Source organism: Danaus plexippus, chromosome 12 (genome assembly GCF_018135715.1).
Source record: "Danaus plexippus chromosome 12, MEX_DaPlex, whole genome shotgun sequence".
Lineage (NCBI taxonomy): Eukaryota > Metazoa > Arthropoda > Insecta > Lepidoptera > Nymphalidae > Danaus > Danaus plexippus.
In genome coordinates this window covers 4,864,996-4,892,311 of record NC_083545.1, presented here as the reverse complement: position 1 = coordinate 4,892,311, position 27,316 = coordinate 4,864,996, and the positions used below count along the sequence as shown (strand labels likewise).

The following is a 27,316-nucleotide window of genomic DNA, read 5'->3' as shown; positions in this document are numbered from 1 at the left end:
ATGTAAATTTTCTTTTACGATTTCTAAAAAAGTATTTATTACTGTTGTTCTTGTATCAGAATAGACTTTACCAAATAATTTCTTTAAACATCAAAAATGCAACTTTTTGATATCTATAGAAATTGATAGGTCCACATTGATCTCCAGATTCATAGGTAGTTGTTCTAATAACGGGTGGACTGCATACAAAGACATAGTACTAGACAAAACCAAATAAAGTATAGAAATTTATATATTTTTTTTATATGAAATAAATTTTGAGGATGTACATCCAAGCCATAATAGCATTAGATGGTAGAAGATTTTTTATATTCAAAACGTTATTAAATTGTATCAACTGTATGAAGGACAAGTCACATAGGAAGATATATTTTGTAGAAATAAAAATCCTGTATTCATTATTGGTAGGTCATAATTTAATGTTTTTTTTTTTTTAAATTAAAATTTGCTTCTGCTTTTACTTATTTATATGACAAATGGAATATTGTTTGATATCTACATTAAATATCTATTCTGTGAGACTATTTTAAACAACTTTTATATTTTACCAGCATTTTTGTACAAGGACAGCTCCACTACCATCTCTTAAAATTTAAAACTATTACAATAGTAAGGTACAATAAATTGGAGACACACATTAAAAAATAGCTTGCTCATTTCAGCTTACATACAATGTTTATGGCCTAAGAATCCGATCATTAGCAAGTTGAAAATAAAATTTTGCCAATACGATGAAAAAAAAACTATTATGTCACATTAAACACATTTCTCCTACAGATGAACACATTAGAGCATTGTTTTACCTAAAGATCACATTCTCGATCAAAGGTATTTGTTATAAATGTAATTATCAATTTCATAATAATATCAATTCTCAAAAAATACATTACTGTTGTTGTATGCAATGCAATAAATTCTATAGCATTGCGTCAATCATAAAAATAGACAACAAAATTTACTTAAACAATCGTTATCATTTGCTAATCTAATCAAAGAAATAACAAATTTTTACTTATGTCATATTATTAATTAATGTATCATTTAACTTCCAATTTATTTAATATATTACTGGTAATATTCAACTAGCTATATTTGTAGGATATACTAAAAATACCTACATTTTATAGGACATCATGAATTTAAATAATAGCATACTAGTATCATGAAACTGAATTTTCATGACGTATAATAATAAAATACTGTTTTTTTTTTACACAGCATAACAAAGCTTCTATAGGCCTGATGTTCACATGTTTCCTTTGTTCGGTTCGTGTGACATCATACACAATGCAAAAGGAGCGGATGAATTAACTAATTCTTGTGTGAAAAATGTTCAAAAAGATTTTGAATGACATAGAACTATGTACTCGAAACGCTACAACAAAATAAATATTTTCCACCCCGTTCAGAATTTTGAATACAATATATATGATAATTTTTAATTCATATACATTACAAATCGTGGTGATTGTCGGTCATTATTTTGAACACCATAGAACTAATGTGGAAACGATCAAAGCCTTACATAAGCTTTTCACACTGATAAATACAACATCGACAAACTTACACAGATGAATCTTGTGAGATGACATTGAAAATAAAGACATGTAAAGATCTCGGTACCCTTCAGATTGATCTCTTGTATGGGTGGGTGTTGAAAACTTAAATTAATGGAAGGCATTCATATTTAGTGTTCATAAAAACAACTAGATCGGTTTGTGTGGCATCAGAAACAATGAATGGAAATAAACTTAAGTGTTAATTTGAAAGAGCACTTAATGTCTGATTACAGAAAATAACAACCAAGTCTCTTCAGATAGCTGTGTTGAACTGCTTAATGGTTTTTGAAAACTAAATATATACAATAAAATTTGCAATTGCAAATTAAATGAATTCTCTAATGACTCTCTTACAGAATTATTTAAAGTTGACGTTGTTGGATTGCAACAGAAATTAGCCTACTTGATTTTTTTTTTAAATATTTAGTTATGTTAAACAAGTAAAGCAGGTGAAGCACGCTCATTCATAGTTTACAAGTAATAAATACATTTATAACTAATTCAACCAATTCTTATACATTGACTATTCTCTGTTGAGTTTATGTGTATCCTTTACATTATGAACTACTTAATTATTGTCATTTTGACAGAACTAATGTATTGAACGGCTGTATCAGTGTGTTGTGATTGTATTCGACAGACAGCGGGTAGATGGAGGCAAATACAGTAAGTATTAAAATATTTCAACATAAATATGGAATGTAGCAAACACTCAAATCATAATGACCGTCATATTTTGGCATTCGGTCATCACATAATCTAATATTAAATTAGAGACAATATTTACAATAAAATAGTAACTATGCTTTGTAAATTAATATTCCTTGCAATTACTGTACTGATATGCATTATTATATATTATATATTTAAATAAATATAAAAGTTGTTTAAACACAGATATTTAGCAGCTGGATAGAAAGTAAACTTTAACATAGGTTACTTAAACGTGAACTGTACACTGCAAGACCTTATAGCATACTGTTGACTGACCTCATTCACAATATACAATCAATATCATCCAAGGTTAAAACCGAAAGATTTTTTTTAAATATTATATATACTTTAATTGTTTCTATTTGAATTAATTTTACCTAAGACAACATATTCAATGTAAACTTCATAGTGTCATCTTTTTTATTTATTTCAGTCTTAGTTTTCAAAAACTCAAAGACAGTGCGAGGAACACGGACGCACACTCTATGCAACGCCTATAACAGAAATAGCGGGCAGTGAAACCTCGTCTAGTTCAATAAAATATCAATAGAAACAATTAGCTCTACATCTAAACCGCTTAAAGTATCAAGACTAGTCACGCTCGGCGGCGTCGTTCGACCGGTCCGCACTGTCACAACACGACCCTGTCACGACACATATCACAAAGCACGCGGTCGGGTGGCCCGTCCCAAATAAATAAATTAGCAAGTCTATAATACTCCGGGACGCGGACGCGTGCACTCCGGCGAGTCTGATCGTCCCGATAATGGAATGTAAGCGTGATATGAGGGAGGGGCGGCGGGTCGCTCGGTCACGCGTCGGGCGGCGGCGAGGGCGCGGCGCGGCGCGGCACCATCACGCAGGGCGGGGGTGCGCTGGTCGGGAGGAAGGCGGGCGGCGGCCGGGCGCCCATGCGGACCCACCAGCGGGTCGCCTTCTGCAGCAGCCCGTCCTTCTTCCCCCCTCCGCCGCCCGCCCGGCGTCCCGGCGGCGCGTCCGTCACGCCCGCCCACTCCGGCACGTCGCTCACGCATTTGTTCGGTGGAGGTTGGAAACTGCTTCTCGTCAGCTCGTCTTGCTGTAATTGAAAATGATATACTTAATTTAGCTGTCTAAGACATCATGCCATTATGCGGTTGCTTTTTGTTGTATCTCATGGCTATCCAGATGCTACTCGGACCCGAACTAATAAAACGGGTGCCAGAAACTATAGATGACACAGACAGGGGCTTACCATTTCTATTTTATCAAAAGTTTACATAATTCATATATTTTCGGAGAAATGTACATATACATACTTAGAATATATTTGACCAGCGAAGGAAAAAGGAGTGTTAGGTATGTGTTCTATGTCAATGTGCGTGTATATATTTGTGGCATCATAGCTCTGAAACGGATCGACCGTTTTTATGAGGTTTTTTCACTTGAAAGTATCTTTCCTTTTGATGGTTCTTAGCAGTTTGATTAAATATCAGTCCAGCAAAAGTAATAATAGTAGTTTTTCGAAACGATGTAAAGATTTTTGACCTATCGTTACTCGAAGTGCCTCACGCTATCAATATTTTCTAGAAATACATTTTTATAAGACTTTATTTGATATCGGTGGTTAAGGGGCGACATTAAAACGTAATACTTACGGACCTGATAAGGGACTCGTATCTGGAGATGTGCGTCCCGGCCGTACTCTCCGTCTGGCAGCTGTATGCTGGGCGGCAGGCCGAGCCTCTCTGCGGCGGCGGCGGAGCGCGCTCTCGTCTCCTGCTCCACCATCTCCTGCAGACGTCCCACCATAGCCTGCAGTCTCTGCTGCTTCTCCCATTCCCTACAAAATATACAACAACACAAAAATTAACGAACATCTTCAGTAGATTAGAATACTATTAACGTTGTATCAATTGATTGCGACATACGTCCGTTGAGGGTAATGCATTTTAATTTGGTAGTTACTCAATTAGTTTAAATAATTCAACAACAAGGAATAATTTGTAAAAACTATATATAACATATATTATGAAGAATATTTTTTTTTCAAAAGTATTGATTCCAAAAACTTTGATAGTTTAAACAGTTTGGGTTGAAAATAGTCTTCTTTCATTATAAAAAAAAATATTTTTGTAACTTTGAAATTTGTGTCCTGAAATAGGAAACAAATTAGAAAGAGCAGATAACTATAATAATGACAACTAAATATTTGAATATGGCTATCAGTTGTATTTTTGTCAAATTCTTACTTATAATGAAACAACTTTAGGCCTAAATGAAAAAAAAAAATACATATTTAAATTTAATGGGCATAAATTGTCTTATCAATATAATTAAATTGTTTAGTATCTCATTAAATTGACTTCTATGTATATATAATAGCTTTGGGCTTAAATAACACCGATCCTAACTCTTGACAGTTACGGCAGTTTAAAATATAAGATTTTTGAATGTCCTTAAAATATTAATAAATTAATTTTTACATACAAAGAAAAAAGTGATTATGAAAATATACATAAAAAAAATTAACAAAAATGTATTTATTTCAATGAAGAATATTTTGAAATATTAATAATAATAACATAAATTATATAACAATTATTAAGTAGAAAAAATCCAAATTAAATATTTTATTCAACAAGTGGTGAAACAAAACATTTTATTTATGTTTTAGGTAGTTGAAATTCTGTCAAATCTTTGGGAGTAGAAATTAATAATATATATATAAATATATAAGTTGTATATTTAAAGCATAGACAGAATGGAGTCAGAAATACAAAAATGATAAATGGAAATCTCACATTATTAACAAATTTCCTGAAGACAGTACAATATTGGAACCATTAACAGACTAAGGTCTTTATAAAAACAATGGAAGTCATTTCATTAAAAGGAATTAGTTAACATGAATTGAATAAAGCTTGTTTTAGAACACAACAACACCAAATAGTTGTGATGGTGTTGGTGATGGTAGAGGTGACGGAACTCACAGTGTGGTATGGTGGTGCCTGTGGTCGTGACGCAGACGCGCTCCCCCCGGCGCGCCCAGCCGTTCCATGCCCGCGCACCCCGGCACTTGAACCGAGAGCATCTGTAAATCACAACACACTGCTCTCACTTATGTGGCTCTCATCAACATTAGCCGTCAAGCCTACCCTGATTTAACACTTTTCCAATGCTCGGTGATGACTAAAACAATCTTTTTAATGTCAGCCATCATCGTTAGCCACAAATCCTACGCTGGCTTAAGACTATTGGTTATTCAAAATAAAATACTTGGAAACCAATAATCATGTGAATGTATCGCAATCTGCTAATTAAGGATATTGCATTCATAGTTTTGATGATACCCAGTTATTTAATAGGGTTCACTTAACATTTTCCCCGAGATTCCTGGCAATGTGTACATAACTTTGGTCAGAATCAGTGTACTTATAATTATCTAGATCTGCATCTAGCCGCAGCATGTAAATGACAGTTATAAAACAGGCCCACAGCTACATTTATTTTCCTTCACAATATATTCTATCATAACCGTATTGCATTATTCGCATCATATTTAAAAACACTTGTTTTTTTATATGTTTTATTACAGTGACCTTTCAAGTTGACAATTGAAATTTCTAGAATAATAAGAGTGAATGTTCTGCATTTACATTGCCCTGTATTATCTGAATATTTCATTATCTTTGTATGTATCTTCTTAAATCAATAGCATGATTTTTATCAGTCAAAATGATAAATATAAACATGACATTATTATAACAGTGAGATGTTGGAAATGCTATTTTTATAATGTTCTATTTTTATAATGGTCCAAGTGAAAAGACAACAAATACTTTGAGTATGTAAGACTGTTATCTTTTATCTTTTGAAAAGATACATTAGATTTTTTTTCATATACATGTTTTTTTATAAGGAGAAAAAAGTTTTAATATCATTTGAATAATTCTATAATTAAATTAATATTGTTTATAGCTAAGTGATGTTTAGTTGTGATAAGTGTTTTACAAGAATGAGTGTATTTGAACAAATGTGTTTCTTGTACTAGATTATGTTTAAGACTTTAATCAATTGGAGCATTATGCTATATACATATAAAGTAATAATCTTTATTTATAGTGTTATATGTGTTAGGAGATCATTTATTTAAATTTTGCACTGTGAAAGTTAAAGTGCCTTCACTTTTTTTTACATTTCATATTTATGTCATCTAAATAAATTAAAAAAAACTATTTTATATATGTGAAAAATCCTTATTTAATAAGATCTATTGCCTACAATTGTTTAATACTAAATTGAAACATCAGAAACTGACATTCCTTTCAGTAAGGTTATATAGAAGTTGATAAATATTTTTTCTTAAACATATTTAGTTTTTTTTTTTTTTTTATAAAGCACTGTCTATAGAAAAAATCTAAAATTATAATGAAAAGAAATTTGTTTACCACATTTTCAATATTTGTCTCAGCTGTTTTACCAAGATTTAGATACACACATCCATAATGTTTTACTAAAGAAAAAATATACTTTGACATAATTGACTTAAATATTTCTTCCATTCCATGAATTATATTAATTTTGTGTTTTATCTGATTTTACTTTAATATCACTTGTTTCAGATTTATCATTTTAATCATGATAGTTCAAAAAAAAAATGCTTTTTATTTATGCCAATGATAATATTGATAAATTCTCATATTATTAGGGGCTTGGAGCTGGTATCCGATTCAATAGAAAACATTCAAGAGTTGTACAGACATAATCGAGTTGGCATGTCACGACCATCGCGAGAGATGATTACGGAACTGTCTGTCATGAGAATTTATTTAAATTCACACAAACAACGTCTGGCAGTGACGTCGCTATCGGCGCGGCTCTTATCACTTGGCACGCTCCCGCCGTCTCGCGATCGTCCGAAACTCGGCTCTCGTTTCTACTTCTAGTCTTTAGTGCAAAACAATATTCTCTACCCCAACCTCATGATTTAAATAACGAGTACACTCTTTAGTTTTTAAGTAATATTATGCTGTTGAAAGTTATATCTGAGTCAAATTGTTTATAAAAGTTATCGCAATCGCAGTAACGATGTTTACGGAGTTGGGTATTTTTCGACTTACTATTTGAATCAGTGTTGGCCGCAATGGTGTATGTTTCTGCAGGGTACAGAACTGTTTATTTCAACTCCCTCGACACGCCGTTGGATTCACTTGTAGACAAATCGATTACACTATCACGGTTTTAACGAGCTTGCTTTTTACAACACTGCCACTCATATTTTCAAATTGATTATAAAAGCTTTAAATATTTAAACAAAACAATCACAGGGCAAAACACGGAGACTACAACACTCGTAAAGCGCTTTTACAATAATTAACTATCATTCACTAATAATTAAAAATATGGTTTATATGCAATAACACTATAAAAATAAATAATTTATTAAACAAATATAACATATAAATTCCACTATAGCGAATTTTGCAACAGATTTACTTAGCACTCTTTTTTTCATATTGGCAGGAAGACGCCTGCCATCGAACGAGTCTTGTTGTTCAATGACGCGGACGCGTCGCGGTGTTCGCAGTGGCGTAGCGGGGAGAACGGGCGGGTGACGGTGCACCGGCTGCCCCGATGTCGCCGCACACAAAGTAACATTGTGTAATGTTGATCACGCACACTAGCAAACAGTCTGTCTAGTTGTACTTGTGTGCCTCATCGAAAGCGCGATGATATTATTATGATGATATAAAGTGTGTGAGTTTTACTAGTGATAGTGGGCGTAGACATGTGTACATTTAGAGAGCACACATAGATATCGCTCGGTTGCTGCCACCGCCTCGTTTATGTATGCGCACCTATAATTGTAATAGTAAGCGGTGACGCGTTTTGTCGGCTCCTGAGACGAGACGGTTGGCATTGCTCAATGATTGAGCTATACTCAAGTTGTACGTAACAACTAACATGACAAAAAAACATTGTCCTAAAATTGATAAGAAGTATTTATTTAAGTGTATGAAACGGTATGGACATTATAAAATTATTAATGAAAGTTGTGATTAATTTATATAATTAAATTTAATTTCCCTTCGAACAAAATTTAAGATAAAGTTAAAACAGATGTCAATGGCAATATTTCTAATATTTTCTAATGACGGTCACCTTGGATTAAGGTTACTTAATCAAATATGCTGATACAACTGGGTCATGATAATTCTTTACGTCCTGATATAATTTTACAATTTTGTGGTAACAAACTTACAAATATTATATTTTTGTTGTGGTTTAAACCGGAATTATTGTTATTAATATTTTAGAATAAAAGAAAGACAATATTCTGTGTGAAGCTACTACAAACGTTAGGATTGAATCGTGTTATGTTAGAAAATCGATAATTTGTTTGTTTTGTAACAGAAAATACAAACTCGTTCTTGTGAGGTTTTGATTTTGCAAGATCTCGTCCATATTATATGAAAATCTGTTTTTGTATATCTCAGCAACTTAAGATATTAAATTAGTCTTATATATTTATCTTCATAATATTATATATTCATTACTAGTTATATGTTTGTGATATAGTCGTTACTAGATCTAAGGATTCGGAATATGTTTTTCACTTCGATACAAATATAGTTAAAATATTATCGGTATTGTCTATGGTAGACTTGTACTTGAGTCGAAAGTATTTATTGTTATCGGTAATATTTTAAATATTTAATAATAAGAAAGATAGAATAATATGATTATCTCTATATATAACAAAACATATGCTTTGGAAGATTTCGAGTATAATACATGTTGGTTATACGCTTGATTGTGTAAAAACTACTGCATTGGTAGATAGGACATTAAGTTCTTAATTCGTTATTATGTCAGGTTGAATGTGAGTGGGTATTTAACAGACGTATGAACCGTGTGAAGTCGTATCTTATTATTAGTAAAAATATTATCGATGTCACATGAAAAAACCTTTCGGATGATATCATGACAAAAATCCAGATAAAATGGACGATACGAAATTTTCGCGCTGATATGTTAGAAGGGCTAAGTAAAAATAAAATAAATGTTTTTCATGTTTAATATTTTCTACATTATTTACTGCACAAGGTGACAAATTGGTGTAAGTCTGCCTTTCTCCATGAGATATAATGTACTTATGTATATTATCGTAACCTATATTAAACAGTATCTTACGGGGTCGTCGGAGACGGTACGCCGGCGCAGGTGCGGTCGCGCGAGCGCCCCCGCAGCGCAGAACAACACGGCGGCCACGCATGCGCCTGCCCACCACCACCCTGAAACTAAATAAATACAATTGGTCTTTGTGTTGCCTTATGAAATAAATTCTACCATATAGAGTGTATCACCTTTAATAGATTTTTTTTATATCACTTTTTATGTTTATGTATGACATTGGCAGAATACATTTCGTCTAAGACCATAATTAAATATTACAAGAGAACGTTATCGTTTGTGTCAACTTATCAACTAAATTGGAAATATTAAACACATACCTAATATAAATGCATCTTCTTCAAAATAATACAAATTGTATAAAGTTATGTAAAAAATAAAAACTGTTGGGATTCATTTATTTCTTATTTAAAAAAATATTTTTTATGAACAAATGAGCAGATAAAGACCGATAATCTACTAAAAAAAATATCATTTAAAAGGTATTTCCGGCACAGCATTTTTTATCAAATCAATCAATCAATGCGTTACGTTTCGTCTAATTTCATATTTTATAATTGTACCTTTAAAAGTTATGTTGTCGATATATGGGTAGAGATTAAGATAACGCTGGAGTTCTAAAAGGTGCAAAACTGTGCATTGTAACACTACATAAATATTCATAAATCTTCACACATTGTAGTATTAAGATAGGTTATTGAATTCCAGTTAGTTTTATTAAGAAGTACAATAAAAGCTTGTTTTTTTAGGATTTAATATTTATAACGACGTGGTTTGCGGCATATGTAGTACCTAAAATATCTTTTACTTAAATCTATAAATATATTAGTAGGATTTTTTAGATTTTTGTAAAATTATGTTAAAAAGGGATTAATTATCGAAATTACTTGGTATATATAACAGCAAGATCAACTTCATTGTATTTTTTGGACTGTTAAACCCTGGTCCTCAAATTTAAGAGGATTGTATACATAGGTATATTGTACTATTTAAGGAAACGAACACAAATTTAATGAGTTATGTGATTTTAATCCGGATTTCCATGGCTAATTCCCACCTCCAGCATCGGACCCCGAGCCACACCATGCTCATTAACGATGAAAATGCTCGTTAAAATAAAAGAGCTCAAATTCCTATGGCTATCCCCTAGTATTCTTTCGATTATCTCTGTCATCATAATTCTGCATTATCATGTTCAAAATTATAGCTCAATTAGAAACTGGCAATTACATTGACTTGCCTGATTTAATTACAGACAATGGGACCTCTAAAATTGAAAAGTCTAAGACAACCAGCTTCATCATGAGATCAGATTCAGACAGGTGAAGATAAACGAAAGCTTGTAAAATAATTTGTGAAACACCTGAACCCTGAACACGTATAACATATTCCTCCGACGCTAGAGTATTCACCTTCAATTGTATTTTTATTTAGATCAGATGCACACTTCATGGAAAACAGTCTCGATGAAAAAAAAAAACAATACACGTGTCTATGACATTAGATTTTATTTTCGGAACATATTTAGAGAACCTAAGTACCTATAAGTAATTTATTAAAAAAAAAATACTTTGATTTATTAGAAAATTCTAATTTTTTTTTTTATAACGTGAATTTGTTTGTTATAAGTCAGAGACAATACTGTGGAGTAATAAAATCAGGTAAAAAACTGTACGTTTATTGAATAAGAATTGAATTATTATTAAGAATAATGAGTTAAAGACGTGTTATTCAATATTTTCGTAATATAAATTTAATACTCATTCATATAAGCAGAGGCATCAGAAAAAGCTTCTTGATACGTACCATTTTAAAATGAAAAAAATATTTTTTTGATGTTTTATTATAATTACATTTTATAAATTAAAAAATATATATATTACTGAATTATTTTAATACAGTCCCGCACTTAACAAATTATGTGATTGATAAAGTTTATGTGTGAATGTTTGTTACTCAATCAAGAAAGAAGTGTCTAATCGAGTGATTCGGTTGGTATTTTTTATTGGTTGGTATACTATAGTGTTGGCATAGCTCCTAGGCTACTTTTTGTCCCAACGGAATGTATAAATCCTGCAGATTGGGAGTCGTGTCTGCCGGTAAAAAGTTGTTCTACATAAAATGTCATAAAATCCTTTTTAATTTTGTAAAGAATGAAGTATTTTAAAATTTATATAAATATATTTGGCTTGGTTATGTTTTTGATTAAATATTTATAGGTGGTAGGGCCTAGTTATAGGTGGTAGAGCCTAGCTGTGGTCAAGTAAGTACAGAATGAACATGGGCTGGCTCGATCGGGGAAGTATCACCCCCTCACAGAAGATCGACGTCAAGTAGTCTTGATGAGTGAGAGAGCCGGTTGCTCTTTCCCTGTTTCCACCCTTTCCTGTCATTTCCTTATTCCCCCCCCCCCCCCTAAATAATCAAGGTTGGTAACGCATCCGTAATAGAGATGTTGTGGATGTCCATGGGCGACGGTCACTATAGCCCACCAAGTAGGCTGTTTGCTCGTTTGCAACGTATCACATAGAAAAATATATATATACATATATTGAATAATTTTAAAAATATTTTTAAAGGAAAATTGATGTACTATCACACTAAGTTTCGTAAAAGAGATCTTTAGATTTCGTTCATAATAAATCCGCAGTGTCGACGTGGTATAAAACGCATCGGGCGGATGCATCGGTGAAAGCTAGTTCCACGTGATCTGGATGTTAAATGAGATCACTGGCTAGAGTGGAACGGTCGAAGGTTGCGGTCGTTCTTGGCCAAAACAAACGGCGTGTGGACGTACGTACTCGACAAAAATTCGACATCGTTCGCCCAAGAATGCACGGTGCGGCTATTTTTAGAGTTTCGAGGAGAGCGGGGGCGGCGGCTACGTCTGGTGGCGGTCTGCGGGGCCTGCCACCCGATCACTGAAATAGCTCCTCCAGCTGGCGATACCTGGCCACGTGGCCAGCCCTCGCTGCCTACCTCTTCCCATCCGGTCTATAACTAATGATAAACGTCTTTCGTTCTATATATATTCCTATAATATACCTCTTCTTGTATACTTTTATTAAAGCGTTCGTGATTTCTATATAATTGTACGTAATTCTTATCAATTATGAAAAACTTTGGTCAAAAAATAGCTCATATGTATGTATTCTTCAAACAAATACTATTAATATTATAAAAATGATTGTATTCTTCAAACAAATTCTATTAATATTATAAAATCGAAAGATTCTAAGTCTGGACAGATGGTTATAACTTTTGAAAGATATCGATATTTCTCTTTATTTTTTTTTTAATAAAACTATACAATAATGTTAGGTTCATATTACGTTATATTAGATATTGGTTCATTCAGCCATTACGTCTCTATTAAGGCAAGCAATATTTTTAAACTAGTTGGAGTCTCAGAATCGGTGAAATAAAATACTTTATTAAAATATAAAGTAAAAAAAATTGTAAGGATTAATAGTAAATAAAGGGCCTCTAAAGTTCACATCTGACACGGGCTAGACTGCGAGTTGCGACGCCCTGCGGCTTCATGGCGATATCCCAAGATAGTTTTGAAACGATAAACAAGAGTCAAAAGTAATAATAGAAAACGAAAATTTTTAAGTGATTTCGGTCTACGGTTAAGAGCTCCGTAAATATTTTTTATCAACTTTAGTTATTCATGGATATTTTTATTATCATTGTTTTTGAATTTTGTGAGCCGTATGGCTAGATTATTAATAAAAGGTAACTAAATAATTTAATATAAATTATAACAATTCATAAAAATATAATCCTTGCAGCTTTAAAGCGATATTTGTTTATTGTGTGATATAAATGAAATTGGGGAACCTTAATGGAGGGAATTATGAAGAAGACGGTAGCTCCGTGAAAATATAAATGAGACGTCAAACTTTTTGTCTCAGCAAGATTCTAACATACTTATAAATTTCGAAAAATTAACTTATGTAATTATCAATGTAAACTATTGAGGAAAGAACTTCGTTAGATAACAATAGATAAATTGAATATTCACATCTTAGGACATCGGTTTTCGTTCGACGTAATCGTGTTGCTGAATAGATAAAGTTTTCGGCCTCCTATAGTTGGGATGGTATACTTCGGGAGCGGGGCGTCAGAAAAGGATATAGATTTCAGGAATATCGTGTGCGGAGCAATAAGTTAGTGAAGTGATATGGGGCGGTCAGAGGGGTAGGTGGAGCCGGCTGGGACGCTGCGACGTCTGTCTAGACAGAACGTAATTAGGAAGGTGAGCGTAGGCAGCGACGGGCACTTGCGTCATATTCTAATTAATAGTGTAACAGGTAAATTGTTCCTTTTTTATCCTCACGAGTATTTAGAAGAAGGAAGTCGGTGACATAAGCCCACTCAAACGCTCATTGTTAGTCGTTGAGCATATCCACGGTGGGGGATTTTGTCTGACACATGTTTTGGGTTTATCAAAAAAAAAAAAAAATGTGCATGTTAAATAATTCATGAATAAAAAAAATTGTTCTTAACATTTGTGAAGACTGATGGAACATATTTTAATTGACGTACCTAATACGACGCGAGAATTATATACATCCTTTAAATAATACATAATATGTACATGATATATTATATCGTTTCCTCCAAGTTTATTTCTACGGACGTCATGATGTCTTAGATTTCACTTATAGTGTTTAATTAATAAAAGGATATCGGAGATTATCATTATCCTGTTTGTAAATAAGACTTCAATGTATATTAACGAGGTTGTTTGTTTTGCATCTAATTAGTGAGTAATCCGTCAATGATGGGCGTGTCTTGAGGTAAGCGTAAGCGGCTGTGGAAGTTTGTGTTAATATTAGGCTTGTTTGTCAACGTCGTGTGTTGCTGATGTACGTCGTTACTTGGCCGCTATAAATACCGTGACAGGGCACCGCGTCCCATGCGCTCCGTCAGCCCGCAGTACCAAACGAAATGCACTTACCGCAGCAGAGACGCGAACAATTGTTTACGATCAATGCACCAAATCGCCGGCTACAATGATGTCACCGCGCTTATTGATTGACGTATATCGGAATATTTCATGATATCTATGAGCCTTGAGTAGTTTACAAATAAGATCAAATATTATCTCGATTGGCAAATATATTTCCAAGAACGTTGAATATTTTTATAATAACAGTAATATTATTCGCATGACACCGTCCGTTCCTATGAAAATACAATTTGTTTTGCTATAAACGGAGCGTAGAAGTCGAGCCTGTAAGAATAACCCGAGGTTATTTCCATCAGAGACGAGCGTCCAACAAAATACCCTCCTCGTACGACAACATTGTTGTACGGTACTCGCTGCGGTGATAAATTACGGATAAAATTATAATGTCTGTGTGTTTTGTTGCGCTCTCAACGTCTATAGTATTTAATGCGTTATTTCGCGAAGACAGAGCAGCTAATTGCTTATTGTATTTTCTTACTCTGAGAAGATGTTAAGATGAACAATAAAAATAGATTTTAATTACATTTTGTCAGTGTTTGTAATGAATACAAAATGAAAATTATGACTCCATTATTAGCCAATCATGGCATGATATACAAATGTTGTTGGTGAATCGTGATTGTGTTAACGTTTTATCCCAAGTCAGTAGTTATCTTGGTTAGTTTCCATAGTAAGTAATATTAGTTAATCAATTAGTTTAAAACAATTCTCGTCGTATAATCAAATAGAACCGCAATCCACACGTCCTGTTTCCATTTTAATAAATAGAACATCTCTTTGAATAAATTCTCATGAAATTTGTGAAGATATAGGTGAAAAGAAAGAGTTTTTTAATTTATATTTCCAAAAAAATAAATTAAACTCGTAAAAGGACTTGGCCAATTCCATAATTACAGAATTTTTCTTTTAATTCCTTGGGTTATAGGAATGTTGGTATTAGCCGTCTCAAATTTTTTTAATATAATTAAATACTAATATATTCACACTAAGCAATACTTCACATAGCTTAATACGCATTGTTAGAATATGTCACGGCCTTGATATTTTGCTACCATTACTCCGATATAATCACAGTTTATTAAAGCTAGATAAAATAAATATAGAAACTATATTATAAGTTAATAATAAAAATAAAAAACAAACGCATGTTCTATATCACCTGAGTACATTGAAAGTATTTATGCGTGAGATCTATTTTAATGAGAGCTTTACTTAGCCTGCCGCTGAGCTTGCATACCGAGCATTCATTGAACGATGTTTACGGACTGTTTACGTTTACGATGGAGGTTCTCTTGATAATAACACCAGTGTAATGAAATACAGATTTTAATAAAAAAAAATGGATTTGTTTTTTATATAATATATAAAAATTCTTACGGTTGTTTATGCAACCGTTTTTAAGAAAAAAAAAAAATTATAGAAACGATATAGGAGTTTCCATTTTTTTTTAAATTAATACACAGTCTATTTGTGATTTCATCTTAAGGTGTTTGCTAGTGCGTGTATTTTATTTAATAAAAAGAAGTACCATTAAGAAAATAGGTATTTTTACAACAACTGCCAATGATTGTATACGTCTTTATAACATAATATGACTCTATAACATTGTATATATCTATCATACACTATCTTCCAAGGACTGAACAGCGACGAGTATCAGGGATACTAAAATACCCAGAGCGCAAACAATTTGTGATTTACATTAATAGGCGTCACATGTGTTAAAATATAAATATGTTTTATGTTGTAAACAAACACTTTTAAGACTCTATATAATAGTGAACAGAAGTCAGTCTAGAAGTTGTGTTACGCTTTGTGGACCATGTTCAACTGGATATGAATCAAAGCGTGACAACATGATTTCACTTTCGTTATGTGAAGTCACTTCATTTTTCTATATATCCCTTTAATTTTTGCGAGTGCGTGAGGGCGCACGCGCGGTCTCAATTGTTTTCTTCGTGTTTCGCTGTTTATTTTGGGCGTGCGACGGCGCTGTGCAAGCCATTCGTGTCCCTGATGTCCCCTGATACCACTACAACACCTTGATATTCGATCATCTTCACTATTACTGATAAATAACGTCAACACTCTAAACGACATTTAAAGTATTTGTCATAATGTCATAACGGTAGAGACCATTCGGTTACGCATTTATTGTGATTTTAATATTTGTGCTAGAACTCACGGATTTTTTACAATCGGTTTTGCTATTGTCTAATCGAACTTGTAATTGCATATATTGTTAATAATAATACAGGTTAAACTTTTGTGGAACTGACCCAAGAGAGACAAGGCGACTTATATTTAAATTATTATTAATTGTTTTAATCATATAAATAGGTTTGTAGGTTGCGATAGGCACAATATGAATCAATACAACTGCGTTATATTGCGTAAAATACTTTCTAAGTTAAATGGCAACATTTTAATATCCCCCACAGCGCTTGTTAGCGTCCTTTTATTAAGTACTGGAGAAACAATATTCTGTACAAGGTTAAACAACATTGTAGATAGAAGATTGTCCTCATAATATATGGTATACATTTTCCTTCTACCGGTTTTTGCTTCTAACATCTAATGATGAAAGCAAATAAGATTATATTAATATCTGTTTCTTAATAATCATGTTTTTATGAACAGATCTAAAGTGATAAATGAATATGCCCGCCCTTTTCCATGACATGACACGAGCCAATTTAACTTAATTCTTTTTATTGAGCTTCTCAATTCATCACATCGAGACGTTCGCCCCTCATATAATCCGCATCGCGTTCGTTGGTATGATACGTTATTATTCTGTGCGCGATTTAAAGACTGTTTAATGTCCATTACTTAGGAAATGGAGTCACGTATGAACCATTGTTCTTAGGTAAAAGAATGGCCCTTTCATATTTTTATTTATATACTTAGAAACTATTAGAAAGTCGAGATGACCCACTCACATTATACGACTCGTAGCCCACACCAGTACCATCGCCACAAACGCGTTTACCTAGTTAAGACATATTTGGAAGATTGTATTAAAATCGGATATATGAAAGGATTCTTTCGTTCCTGTTACAAGTTTGATATTCTAAAGAATCTCTTGATGAAATTTTTGTTCCGTTCACACGCCGTGGAAGGTCTGTACGTAGGAGATATTTCGATGAAATGATTTCATTCAGCTATTGTTATTTTTAAATTAAAATCTACGAACCATGTCTCGAGGAAACGTTTGTGGGTAGAATAGATGATACCGGAGACATAGACATTAAAGACATTAAAAACTCTTCGGTTAGAATAAAGTAATAAAACGGATATAGGAGATTTAAAAAAATATATATGGAAAATAGCTAATATACCTATGTGTATGGCTTTTGATATTTACATAAAAAGTTTAATTATATTTAATATAAAAAAAAATTGACACAGAATAACAAAAATATAAAAGAAATATCAACGAATTTATGTCGTACATGACATAATTAGATAGATATTATTATTTACAAAATAATATTAAGGAGATGTGATATGTTTATCCGGTATAAGAATAAGACCCTTTGATGTTTTCCAGTGTGGAGCGGAATTGGCGCAGGGGTAGCGAGACGGTTCAGCCGACACTCGTTTGAGGAGTTGAGGCCGTTCCCGGCCGATGGCCTCGCGACCTATTTCCCCCTCCCCCTGGCAAGTCTGCCCTCATCCTTTATCAGCCCGATAATATCAAGAATGTACGGTCGATACTCTACTTACATATATATGTATGTACGTATTACGTATTTAAGTACGCTATATTGGTCGCAAATAATAAATATCTAAATAAATTATGTTTTTTTTAATATCAATAAAAATACACACCGTCGATCGAAAATTCGGAAAGGATTCGATGGTGTGACGTCACCGCGAACAGTGCATTGTCTCGATGACCCCGATGTTTTGTTTACTTGACTCGTGTAGAGCCTTTTCTATTATATAAATATAAAACATATATTCAAACTACTATGTTAAAATTATAATAAAAGACATAAAAATAACGAATGGCTGGTTTGACCTTTGACAAAGTGCAAATTACCTAAAAAAACAGGTCTGTCTAAAGTCTGAACTGACAAAGCGACATGAATAAGGGGATCGCGTCGTATAGAAATTGTTTGGGAGATTACTAACGCGTGGTGAGTAATAAGCGATGGGAGAAGGGACAATGGTTACGGCGAGGGACCCACAGGCCCTCGGCGGCGCGCGACGGGTGGCAGGCGGCAGGCGGCAGGCGCTGGTAGCTGAGTCTGACGGCAGCGCGCGTTCGACGACCTGCCGTCTCAAGGCCGCCTTTACACGTGCCACCGGCTGCTTCCTGCCGCCGCCATAACAAACCTCTCCCTTCCCCCTCCACCTCGACCTCCCCCAACCCGGGACACTAAAATGTTCCTAATTCCCGATTCTAGGTATCGCTATACAAGGATTCGTCGAGTTTGATTTACATGCGATAGACGGGATTAAATGAGATGTCGCTACGTTTTTTTCTTTAAATTCTTTGGTACCTGTTTTTCTGTGTATATACTATTGAATTAATTGAATATGATCGATCGAAGTCAAGTCACATTGTATATTGAGCTTCTAAATTATGATAATGTCGAAATCAATGGTTATGATTTCTAAATAAATAAACAATCCGCTATTATAATACACGAAATTTATTGAATATTTTTATTTAAATAACAGTTTTACTTTCATTAATCAGCTTTAACAAAGAGCTTCTCGATAATCTTATAACTATTGAATACTCGCTGTTTCATGCGACTTCGCTTGCGGAAATTCATTTTATATATTTCGAACCAAATCATATATGTATATAGATTTTTGTTAAAATAATATGAAGATTTTCTTGATTGCTGGCCAAAATATGTATACTTTGCCTACAGGTCTACATTTATAATCACTTTCAGTATTATCTGCTTTTGTCTTAAATAAAATAATGGGCAGCAATAATCTCAACCACAGCTGATAAAAAAAAAAACTAAGCGTGTCACCAAAGATTCCTTATTATTCAAAACTTCTATTTGAAAAGACCAGCGCTAGGCCTTTTATAAAATAATTAAGATTATGCAAATTTTTCTTTGATAATTCAAACAAGATATAACCATAAAAAAAACCGGACAAGTGTAAAACATTTTGGTATCCAGAGTTCCGTGGTCGCCGACTTCTGTTAAATTAAAAAAAAATATTAATCTTATTTTACTGCTACAATAATATTACAACTCGCGTTACTCATATATTTGTACACATTTAATTAGTATATGTGAGAAGTTTTTACGAATTACTTTACAGTAAACATGTTAACTAACAACTTTAATCAATAAAAGAAATGAGAAATTTTGTAAGAAAAGAGTAATACAGTTAACTATATTATTAACTAGGTACCAGCCCCGGCTTCGCACGGGCTCTTTACAAAAAATATAAGATAGCCTATTTAATTTTGAGCATAACTAAACTTATGATAACTTTTAAATGGTATGCCCGATTTATATGATGTAAAAAGTAATTTACTGATACTGATAAGGCTTGAAAACGAAGAAATTTATTTTGCTAAGACTTAATACCGTATTTATGTAAATAGCTTTCCAATAAACGCTTCCAAGGTATGCCAATTTTTAAAAGTTGTAAAATGTGTATATTATGTTATCCTTTAGGTAGACATATGCCAACTTGGACTTTTCTGTCGACCTATATAAGATACACAATTCCACCATTATTATTTTGTTTTATCTCAAAGACTTTAGGCAGCGTTTTCGTTAAAAGCTCTCAGACGGCTCATGTTTTCCCAGCATCTTCAACAAATATCGTTAATGTACACAGAAGTAAATACAAAAACTTAACAAATTATATACTAAAACCTTCCTCGAGAATCACACTATCAAGTGGTGATAACTGTTTCATAATCGGTGCAGTAGTTTTTCAGTTTAACACTTTCAGAGAGGGACTTTGTTTTATAATATGTAATGATTACCATTGAAAAGACGAAGACTAGGGGTGTTATAACTTTGACTTCGATGTCTGTCTGTCTCTGGTGTGGTAACTCTTAAATGGATCGACCGTCTCCGACGCAGCTTTTTCATTCGAAAGCAGGTGTCTTTGGGATGGATCTTTGCTATATTTGGTTAATATTGGTCCAGGAGTTTAAGAATTCAGTCTCATCTGTACTAATGTAAGACATTTATGGGATAGGATTGCTCGATTAACTACTTCACGCAGACCAGTATCATGGTTAAATGATAATTCGCGTGTTTTGAAAAATTTATTAATATTTATTTATTAACTTAATAATAAAGTAATTGACTCATCAAAACGCCGAATGATATGTAATATCAAAATCGCGAGTTATATTCGAAAAATACAACATTATTGGAGGATTAGTCTGTCATAAACCGCAGTCCAAGGTGGACATCTTATCATACATTTTGTGCTCTAATATCTGTTACTAATAAGTAACAGCTTAACGCAACGTGCGTGCAAGATTTGAGATTAATCTGATGCGAGATAATGAAATAGCAATCTCAAAAGATTTTTTACAGCATCTTCCATGCTTTAGAATGTAAAAGCTATCACGAAATCATATTATTAATGTATTAAAGTAGATTTTTACTTTTGAATACTTTGCTTTTTGTTTGCTTTCTTTTATTTATGCCATGGCTTCATTCAGACTGTATTTGTTGAATATTTTGCGAATACTAATATATGCGTCATAATATAATTTTGAACACTATGAGGAGTAAAAACAAGGAGTTTGTGTAATGGAATAAATGATTTTTGAGCGTCTAGAACAACATGAAAATTCATGAATGATATTCTCTATCCAGATAAATAGTATAAAGTTAACGATAACAAGAGGTTTAAATTATTATATTTTACACAAAATATAGACAAAGGTACTACGGAACAAACTTCAAAATACTAAACATTAATTGGACGGGTATATTTGCGTGCGTTTTATACATCCCTTAATCGTTCATCATAGGTCTTAGTAGAGAGAAGGAATTGAGAGATAGGATGAACATAAATTGCTTTTATAAATAATTCAGTTTTTGGCCTTTTGGGAACCCCAAAACAAGATTACGCTTACAGCATATGAGATGCCAAAAAAAAAAAAAAAATTAATAATAATAAGAAAACGGAAATTTATTTTAATTTTATAAAAAAACCTTTTTACATTATTTTGTATATTATATCCATTAATATTATTTAACTGTTGCAGTTGTCAGTTTGATGACTTTTAATTTATGGTGTCTTAATTTTTTTTTTAAGAAAAACTATTTGACTATTATCCAGAAAAAAAATTCCATGCTTCAATATTTCATAATTATATATATATGAATAAACATTATATTAAAAAAAAATTAAGACATTTAATTTTTTAGTGTAGTTTATAACATTCTGTTACGCAACATGACCTCTTTCAGTTTAACTTCAGTGACTTCCTTTATAAATAAACGTTATTGTTAATTAGGAAATTCGTATTTTAGTATAAACTGAAAAGCGAAACTCGGTAACTTGCTAAATTCGAGCTTCTTCGAGTCTTATAATAAGACTATCAAATGTGCCTCGCCATAAAATCCACACCCCTCTAGAATTTTATTACATAAAATATTAAAGGAAGAAATTATGTTCGTTGGAGGAATAGAAATGAGGCAAAAAATTATTCCGAAAGTTACAATTTTATTGAAGTGATTTATTTGCGATAGGTTTCTTGAACATTCAAATGTGTACATAGTACTTTATGTCTGATAATGTGTCAATGTCTGAAGATGTTAATATGTTTATGTAAAAGAGGTTACGATTAAAACTTTATATCTGACTGGTTTAATGGGGACAGGTAGTGAATTTCGTAGTCAGACGGCTTCAGCGGAGAAAGGTTTATTTTGTAAAGACGAGGAGTGGTACATTTCTAAGACGAGGTTATTAAAGATCGGTGATATTTTGAATGAAAATGATGAGGCTTTTGAACCTAGTGTGTGAGATGTGGGCGAAGATTGAAGATTAAGAGATGTCTTCCCAGGTGTATCTACCAACACTTGGGACATAATATTTTAGGTCAAATATAAAAAGGATACTATAATTTATTAATGAGTCTTTTTTGTTTTTAAATTCAAAGGCTGTTGTAAATTTTGAAACTGTATACGTAATATTTTATGGAAATATTTTATAATAATTTCTTTAATATGATATCAAATATTTTAATATGATATCCAGAAAATAGGTAAGTGTTGCTAGAGCAATTTTTAGAGCCATTAAGTAAGTAAAATACAGGCGGTAATTATAGGTATAGATGCATCATTCAGTGACAGTGGTTAGAGTTTTAATACCATCTATATTTACGCGATTTACAGCATTAAGTAATATAAAATGAGTATAAAATGAAAAAAATATTGTATAGACATATAATGTTAAGCGAAAGAAAGCTAAAGTAGGTATCTCATTAAAAAATAACATACAACTATCAAAAACAATGATCACTAGAGACTAGCATAGTTTACTATAAAAAAATATTTATCAGTGAAATTTACAAACAACTTTTTGTAGACAAAATAAAGTTAGTGAAACTTGATAAGGTGTAGAGGACGTCTGACTGACTGGCTTGAACAGATAACGCTTATCAAAGTATAATGATATTTATAATACCTTATCTGTCAGCTGTTATTGATAATATATATACGCCTCATTTATTTATTTCAATTATTTCTTTTGTCTTCTGCTTTTATTGATTATATTAAAAAATCTGTTTTTTTTATAAACAGAATTTGCTTCAAAGAAACGTAATTTTGTGTACTGCAAACATTAATTGTTCTTTATGTTTGTTGATGGCCAGAATTCGTTTTAGACGTCTAATTAGAAAAAAAAAACGAACAGAAAAGAAAAAGTAATTTAACTTTTAACTAAGATCATGTCATGGCATGATAAAAAGGAATTCAGTATCCGGAATTAATTTGTAATTTTAATGTAAAGCAGAAATGAAATAAATCCGGTTTTTTCCGGATAATCGATATAAAATTAAGTGTCCGCCGACCTGTTCTATGTGCTCGTGGTTCTCGAAGAAAGTCGTTTAATTATAATAAATTTTTGTATTCAAAATAATCAATAAAAAGGTTAAATTCGAGCAATTAAAAGTTTGAAGACGAGATGGCAGACGAATGATAAGTATAGGTAGCATTGTAAGCTTTTGTGATCATAAATCATTATGATGCAAGACTGCGGGGTATGTTAAGTGGTTCATTCTGAAGTTACGATGTTTTTACATTATTCCTTCGCCTTGTATGGTATTAAATATAATAAATTCGAACGACTAAGTTGCAGACGTTTCTTATAAATATTATTTTAGTATTCCATTCTATAGAACAATAGAACAACGTCGAGAGCAATCCAATGAAAACATGCGAGCTATACATTGTTCGCGCTTATCAAAACAGTTGAATGGTTATTATTTATTGTAACTGTGACCCGTCTGCTTGGCTCGATAATGGACGTATCGGAATTCCGAGTACCATTACGCAGACATTCATTTAGGTATAAAACAAGCCCTTTACTCCAGACTTGTTATCGTGACGCAAATTTCGGGGAGGCGGAGGTCCCTGCCTCATCCCTCTCTGGTCTTGGAGGGTCTCGAGAGCGAGGGCTGTCTGTGAAACCTTCGCTCTGATAACCCACATCCGTCGCCCTCAGACGAAGTGCTCTCGCCATTATTTTTATATCTCAAACAGTTTTTATCTTTCAATATGTTTTTTATATGCATCGGTATTGTTGAACATTTTAATTTGTTTTGTCTACGGCTAGTCGTTAAGCGTTATCTGTTACTTTGGTTTATGTATGTATATCTGTTGTTTTAAAAACAACTTATTACTTCACTCGGACTTCAGTTCTTTTATAAAACATTTTTCCATATGAAAATCTTAATTCTTAAAGTCGTAATGAAGTCAACAATAATATGAAATTTTATTATAGGAAGACCTATTAAACCATACAAAACATGGTAAATATGTTTTGCCTTATCTATAATTCTTTTAATCAATATACGACACGGTCTAAGAGATGAAAGTAAAATATTAAAATCTAAAATAATGATAATTTTCTTGTGTAACAACACTAAGAATGGTCTGAATAAGATAACTCTGTCGAATTCAGGGTACCATAAATTACGGATGAAAAATTTTTATCTCCTAAATTACGCTATGATAAGAATTCGAAGTATGTATTTAGAATTTGTTATAAAACCATGAAATATAAAAAGAAAATACATATATTGCAAAAGTCGCTTGGATTTTAATATAGTAACTATATGTTTTGCATATTAATAAAACTGAATAACTTATGTTTAGTTTTATAAATAGTGTAATAAAAATATCTGGAATCTGGGGTACGGTTAAATATAAAGAAAAATGTTCTTTTTAAATAGACATAGGTTTGATATTGTATTTAATATGAATAATGAGGTCCAGAGATAGTTGTCAGATGTGTTGTATTACATTATTTGTGTTAGTTTGACATTAAATCTGTATTATTAAGATTTGGTTACGCTCGAACATCATCTAAAGTCCACGACATGTGCTTTCTATGAAATCGAGCAAACACATGGCTTTAATTGACAATAGATTTATACAGCAGATGTTTATTTTGTATATATATAGCAATCAAATAAATCTCTACCATTATTTTTTTGTATCATACTTATTATTGTGTGATATGCTTCGACATGTTCAATTACATAATTGAAATAAACGTTTCTGACTTCAAACCGAATGAATCAAGTCACATGTCGTGTCATTCGGGTCTTTCGCGAAGGCAGTGGTCAGTTTGAACGGAAGCAGTACTGACCGGTGTGTGGGGTCGCGTCGGTCGCGGTTGTAGGTGTCGTCGGTGTCGGCGGAGTTGTCGTTGGTTCGGTAAAGTTGGAGGGCGCACGCGCGCAAGCCGCGCAGGCCAGCGCCGAGGGAGCATCGTTGGGGGCGCGCGCGGAGGGCGGGCCGGGGGGAGGCGCGCAGAGCACGACCAGCCGCAGCAGCGCCACGCACCACCACCAGAGCACGGCGGCCAGCGCGGCCCGGGGCCTCCTCTCGACCGAAATACGCGCACCGTGGGGCCGTGCAGTGCGCTCGGGGCCTCGCTTCAGCCGGCAGCGTCTGAACCGTTCGGATAGCGGTCAGGAAGCGACGCGGGAGCGCGCGCGCTGCCACACGGCGACTGCGGCGCCGCTTCCGACGGCGCACGACCGCGCCCGAACACTATTTCGGGAGCGACGCTCCTCGCCGCCCGCCCGCAGTGTGCTGCCAATTTTACGCGAAATTGCGGGCGGGCGGTGATGCGATATGTACCGCGGTTGCTTGCATAGGTGTTCAGACCCTGGACGTGAACGTACTCTTGAGTTACGAACCTTTTTTCATTGATAGGGCCGCCGAGGAGCCCGGGGAGCCGAGAGACCCGCGACCTGAGCCGTATCTTCCGCGCGACACTTGCGCCGCTCCTCCACTTAAAATAGTCCTCCGCGGACGTGGTGCGCCGTGCGGTTCGTGTCAATAGACACAATGTCGCAGCAATTGGCAAGGAAACAGAGACTCGCACTATCTCACTGTCTCGCGCACTGTGTTGTGAATTCTTATGCACGGTTTATATTTAGATGTAAAATTATTTCTGATATAGATAGGTGTTTGACATTACGTTGAACTCTCATACGTCGGGAACTTCCACCTGTATAAATATTCATTTTCATTCTTTTTCATCGACACTATTCATTTTTATTGAAGTGTCATTTTCTACGAGCGATAGAATACTCAATAGAGGCTTTTTAGAATGTCCTCACTATTGTGAAATAATTTGCCTCAATAAAGGTAATTGTAATTAAACTAAAAGCTACTGTAATTGAAAAAAAAATCAATATTTTTCTATTCAATTAAATCTGTACCTAGAGTTCTATTAAGACATTTGAATCATTCATATCAAGATGTAATGTATATACGCACTTTTAAATCATTTCTTGTTTTAAGCTTTTTAATAGTTAATTATAAATGTATGGTTTTAGTGATGAAGTAAATAAAACGATCTTTACTTTTACTGCTTCCAGGTTTTATGAGTAGACAAATTCTATGCCTATTCCATTTTAATGGTAATGTCTTGAGTAAATGCTAGTTTATGAACTTAATCTATCAATATTAAAAAAAAATCCAATGTAAATTGTCATGTCTGTGGCTTAACGTACAATTTGATATTTTTAAATAGTTATGTAAATGCTGGTCAAGCGAATATCAGGAATGACCCTAAGTTTTTCGGATACTACGCTTTTTTATTATTTTACATCTACATGTTTCATTTCAAGAATCATTTGAGGCCACTCACAGTTGAGCAACAACCTGCCATGTTTCTCATGTGAAGGGAGTAACTAATACAATAGGCAACATCTTCAAGAAGGTTTTTTATCAAGACAATAAATAAGTCACACAAAAAAGTGAGCCCATTTTTGAGATTGATTAAGAGTACCATTCCTTTACAACAAGCGGGCTTAAATAAACTTGTTTCTGACTGTGGCTTGTCATACATTGGAACGACAAAGAGAAGCATCGGTATAAGGGTAAAAGAACATATCTCGCATATTAAAAATAGGCGTGCGTCAAAGTCAGTAGTGTGTGAACAAATAATGAACAAACCAAGCCACTACATCCGGTTTGACAAACCACAGATTCTCGTTCGTGAAGACAGGTATATAACGAGGTTAATACGCGAGGCTATTGAAATTAAAACAACATCCTAATTTCATTAGAGAAGACGGTTGGCAATCATGCAACACCTGGGATTTACTCATCAATAATATAAGATTCCATCTCCGTGACCACATCGCAAGGCCTCAAGACAAACTTAGCACATTCTGCGTGCATCCTGA

The 27,316-nt window shown here is 33.5% G+C and overlaps 1 protein-coding gene across 7 annotated transcripts; it reads right to left on the bottom strand.

Annotated features, from left to right (window-relative positions):
- Positions 1-394: 394 nt before the first annotated feature.
- On the bottom strand, positions 395-26,013 carry LOC116772390 (serine/arginine repetitive matrix protein 3). 7 transcript variants are annotated; one of them, XM_032664562.2, is made up of 6 exons: positions 25,817-26,013; positions 25,261-25,565; positions 9,450-9,556; positions 5,246-5,346; positions 3,911-4,095; positions 395-3,351 (listed from the first exon to the last, which is right to left on the bottom strand). In XM_032664562.2, exons 2-6 carry the CDS (start codon positions 25,381-25,383, stop codon positions 3,085-3,087), a joined length of 783 nt encoding a protein of 260 aa, XP_032520453.1. In that variant the 5' UTR covers positions 25,384-25,565; positions 25,817-26,013; the 3' UTR covers positions 395-3,084. The 7 variants fall into 7 exon arrangements, with proteins under 7 accessions (XP_032520453.1, XP_032520452.1, XP_061378207.1 ...); XM_032664561.2 differs by having other exon boundaries at positions 25,261-26,013; XM_061522223.1 differs by having other exon boundaries at positions 3,915-4,095; positions 25,261-26,013.
- Between the last annotated feature and the right edge of the window lie 1,303 nt (positions 26,014-27,316).

What these genes read in the sequence shown, in the direction of transcription:
- LOC116772390 (XM_032664561.2), bottom strand. Translation starts at nt 25,383, where the DNA reads ATGCTCCCTCGGCGCTGGCCTGCGCGGCTTGCGCGCGTGCGCCCTCCA. An exon ending in CGACGCGACCCCACACACCG is followed by an intron (nt 9,557 to 25,260) that starts GTCAGTACTGCT and finishes GTATTTATTTAG; the next exon opens with TTTCAGGGTGGTGGTGGGCA. An exon ending in GTACCGTCTCCGACGACCCC is followed by an intron (nt 5,347 to 9,449) that starts GTAAGATACTGT and finishes TGTGATTTACAG; the next exon opens with ATGCTCTCGGTTCAAGTGCC.